General features: G+C 46.6%; 1 protein-coding gene across 1 annotated transcript; it reads right to left on the reverse strand.

Annotated features, from left to right (window-relative positions):
- Positions 1–303: 303 nt before the first annotated feature.
- LOC119330529 (probable galacturonosyltransferase 9) lies at positions 304–3,390 on the reverse strand. The gene is made up of 2 exons (XM_037603642.1): positions 2,122–3,390; positions 304–923 (listed from the first exon to the last, which is right to left on the reverse strand). Exons 1-2 carry the CDS (start codon positions 3,349–3,351, stop codon positions 645–647), a joined length of 1,509 nt encoding a protein of 502 aa, XP_037459539.1. The 5' UTR covers positions 3,352–3,390; the 3' UTR covers positions 304–644.
- Between the last annotated feature and the right edge of the window lie 1,156 nt (positions 3,391–4,546).

A 4,546-nucleotide genomic window follows, 5' to 3' on the forward strand; every position in this document is an offset into this window, starting at 1 on the left:
TACCGATGTCCGTGATAAGTACCAAAGTATTTAATCCTCAAGGGGAAGATAATCAAATGCGTGGAAGAAAAGCAAGCATTTACAGTCACATAAAGATAAAATATCCATCCATCTTCAGGTATAGAGGAACCAGTTAGCATACCTGGGATTCCAGATAGCAGGTGAGAATCTAGGTAGGAGCAGTCTTCGAATGAACAACTTTTAGAAGGAATTGCTGATGAAGTGCCAATCTATGGAATTTCGCTCACAACATGGCAGCAACATACTCAAAACTATTATTATCACTTTATCAGTAACCGTTAGTGAAACAAAATAAGGTGGCATAATAAAAAGCATAAATTGTCATTCTGGATACAATATTTTTTCCTCCTTTCCATAAATACAGTTGGAGATATGTTTGCTACAGATAGTACACAGATGTTCATCTATAACATACTTCGACTATACCACAATGATCTAATACATCTTAGCTACAGTAACAAAATAAATACTATCATCAACAAACTACAAAATCTACACGAACATAGTTGACCACCACAAAGGTAAGAAACTTTGCTACAGATAAAAATAGATAATTCACGTGCGGGCTCTTTGCCCATAAAAGAACAATATATTGGTGGTTGCCTTATTTTTGGAGCATTTCTTCAGAGACCAAAGTTACATAGTGTCAGGAACTCCATTTCAGTGTCTACATGCTTGGTCCACAGAGACTTGTACTGGTTGAAAGCAACATCAAGCCATGGCTTCATATTTCCATTAAAGTGTATCACTGCAGCACCACGGATAACCTCAGGGCTGATGCTTGGATTATATCCAAGACCCATCACATGCCATGACTTATCAAGTGGCTTGGTATTGCCATAGAATGTCATCAGCCCTGCTGGTAGAACAGATGTCGGATCCCAGAGTGCACCATCCACATTCTGCCATGAGAATATTGAGTCATATAGTCACACATATATCAATGCTTTGGTGAGGTACACAGAACTGTGTATGCTATTATGATGCAAAAATTAGCAAGTGAGGGCATCATTTGTAAAATTATTTACAGGCATTACATATGTGGCATATTTTAACTCAGTGGTATATTTCAAGAATAATGCCTAAGCATAAATTGCACATACTGTTTCTATTAGCTTAGTGGTTGTAGATTTGGCCATCATATATAAATGCTTAGGGATAAGAAAACAAAAATCAATTGCATAATACCCAAGTTTCACTTAGGAACTTTTCTGGGCAACATGTTGTAATTGTCATGAAGTCGACAATCAAGGCCATACCACATACAACATTTACCATTATAAACAAAATAATTGACGAGGCATCATTTAGACTTTATATTTTGCATATTCTGAGAAAATGAATGAAAACAAAAAGGAAAAGAAGGTAATGGCACATATTTAGGTATTCTAAAGAAAAAAGTATCATGAGATTCTCAAAGAGAAGAAAAAACATCATCCAGCCAATTAATTTGGTAAGCCTTAATTACAAACTCATAATCAAAGATATCCTACATTTAAACTAAAAAGAAGGCATCCCTAACCACTCCTATTAATATGTACTTAGACGAGCGTGAGCACATCCATTGAATGTTATCTGATACCTATACAGTCTGAAAAGATCAGTGAGTATTGTAGCCACAAGATGGTAAAGTACTAACTTGCGGAAATTTTGAGTTGTGAAACAATACAGACGGCCTATGCTATATAAGATCACATTGTGCAAATGCAAAGTCCAGTCCATCTAATTGTGGAACATTTATGCATCATATGTGGTCAATGTCGAGCTTAATGGAGTTGTTTCCCAAGAGTTCCGTCAAAAACATTTTACCAGGTAAATGATGTTTGGGAACAAAACTAATATACTTAATGCTCACTCAAGAAATTCAAGGGAAATAAAAGGTGCCAAATCCCAAGATGAGCATAATGGCAGTGATAAAGAAACTTAAGTAGAACGTGCACCTAAGTTAGTGAAATTGTTAAATTACCACAATACATAACACCTATCAAAAACCAAACATAACAAATAACTGATGCAACCACAGATAAATGTAAGGTATCGTAATAGTGAATGTTGCAAGTTGTAACCATATGGTTGTAACAAAAGAGTGCCGCAACTCACCAGCTCCATGTATTGATGAAACAGCTCGGTGCAGCCATCCCGTCGCCATGCCTCGAGATCAAACACATTGACCCCATACTCCCACGCACAGGCACTGGGACTAAACCTGTCACGCACTATGGCCTGCGTGAAGTTGAGATACTTCCTGTACCTCCTGAACCCCCCGAAGCACATCTCCACGGCGCCATTCACCTTCCCATCCAAGTCGACATGCCAAAGGGCCGCCAAATCCTTCTGCACCACCACATCATCTTCCAAGAGCACTACCCTCTGCAGCGCCGGGAACATGTCCGGGAGGTAGAATCTCAGGTAATCGACCAACGTCACGTCCCTCTTGCCGGCCTCAATCTGCCTGAACACCGGCGAGGATGAGGCGTTGAGGAACGGGAAGTCGGAGTAGGCGATGAGCTGGACGTGCACGCCAAGCGGCGGCGGGCGGCGCGCGAACCAGACGCGGAATGCAGGCAGGTACATGGGCGCGGTGACCACGTGGAAGACGTGGCGCGAGGGGTCAGCGGCGGCGCGCGTCGCGGAGGCAATCACGACGGAGACGGCGAGGACGTTGTCGGAGAAGATGGCGTAGTGGTAGAGCGAGGGGTCCTCGAACGCGGGGGACGGGTCGGGGTCGTCGGCGAAGGCGGAGGGCTTGGCGAGGCGGGCCTCGAGGAGGCGCATGGCGAGGCAATGCAGGGACTTGGGCGTGGAGCCGGCGGCGATGCGGGAGGACATGCGGCCGGCGCGGCGGGAGCGGGCGAGCTGCTCGCCGACGGCGAAGACGGTGTCGGAGAGCTTCTGGATCTTGGACTGCGTGTCGAACCCCTCCTTTGAGTCGGCGGCGAGGAGGCGGGCGTGCTTGATGCGGTCGCGGGCCTCCTTCTCGAGGGGCCTGCGGGCCTCCTCCGGGAGGGGGCCTCGGGAGGCGAGGCGGGAGGAGAGCGCGGAGAGGTCGGAGGAGAGGGCGGAGAAGGAGAGCGACTGCGCGGCCGAGGCCTCCTTGAGCTTGCGCGCGTGGGCGGCGTAGGCGGCCAGGACGGCCGCGTGGTCCGCGGCGTGGCGGCGGATGGCGGCGAGGCGGGACGGCGGGGACGATGCCGAGGATGAGCGGGAGGAGGCGGCGGCGGGGGCGGAGGAGAGGAGGAATGCGAGGGACGCCAGGAGGAGGAGCGTCAGCAGGGCGGCGAACGCGGCGCGGCGCGGCGCGGACGGCCGGAACGGGCGGCCGCCGGCCATCGGGTGGAGTGGGGACTGGGGAGGGAGTAGCCGAGTAGGGGGGAGTGGAGTGGGTAGTGCGCCGCGGATCTGAGCTGTGGCGAAATGGAGACGGACGTGTGGGACCCGGGGATGGCGTGGGCCCAGATGTCAGTGCGTAGGCTTGTCGGTGAGGTTATTCATCACCGGGGAGGGTTGCTGGGGTTTTAATACGTTGGGCCCAGTAGCAGTGGCATAGTAGCGGCGGTGACATGGACTCTTTGCTTTTGGTTTGTCTGGCCACCGGATAAACCGGGAGCCGTCGCGTGCTGTCAATGACATGCGGGCCTCATTAGCGGTGAGCCCACATGACATGTTGAGGGTGCGATGTTTCGGAGTGAGAAGAGGCTCGCCGGACTGGACCAAATCCAACCAGCCTGGCTAGATTTACGACATACTACTGATATTCCAGTATCACCTGTTAATTTTGATCAGAGGAAAGGGTTTAAAATTTAATGTCGACAGACTCGGCAAAATTTTAAACATGTAGTTTTGTTTTCTTTAGGCTTCTGTGCTTTAGTTGCAGTCGATTTATCGGCTTAACAGTTTGGTCTTTGAACATGCTTGGCATGATGTTGGTTCTGTTATCTGGTTTCATTTTATAAAATGGAGCCTGGGGCTTTTGCCCTCCTGATGATCTAAAGACTTCAAAATTCATCGCTGGTTAATCATCTACTACTCTATTCCTAATACTCCCTCTGTTCCTAAATATAAGCCTTTTTAGATATTTCAATATATATAGTCTATATTAAATCTCTGAAAAAGGCTTATATTTAGAATCGGCAGGGTAGCTAAAACCAAGTATCTAATTATTCTATGGTCATGTTAAAAATTCATCACCGGTTAAAGCATAACAAATCAAACCTTTTTTGGGCAAGTTCTGTTATCTGGGCGACGACAATTTCGTTTAGTAAGCACGGGAAATTCTGACAAAAAATTGGACATGGCAAAAAATTATTTTCAATAAATTCCATTTGAATTCAATAGTCTTCATTATAAAAGAGCCAGCACAAAAAATATCGAGCATGGTGCGATTGTTATCAGAAAGCCGAGCATATAAATTTTGAATAATCATCTCTCTTGAGAGCTCAAGATTGGGGCATGAATATAACATTTATTTAAGCATCCCCCAAGCTTGAGCGATGATTTCTCCTTCGCGAGGCCAAAAATTATATAT

Source organism: Triticum dicoccoides, chromosome 7A (assembly GCF_002162155.2).
Source record: "Triticum dicoccoides isolate Atlit2015 ecotype Zavitan chromosome 7A, WEW_v2.0, whole genome shotgun sequence".
NCBI classification, from domain to species: Eukaryota; Viridiplantae; Streptophyta; class Magnoliopsida; order Poales; family Poaceae; genus Triticum; species Triticum dicoccoides.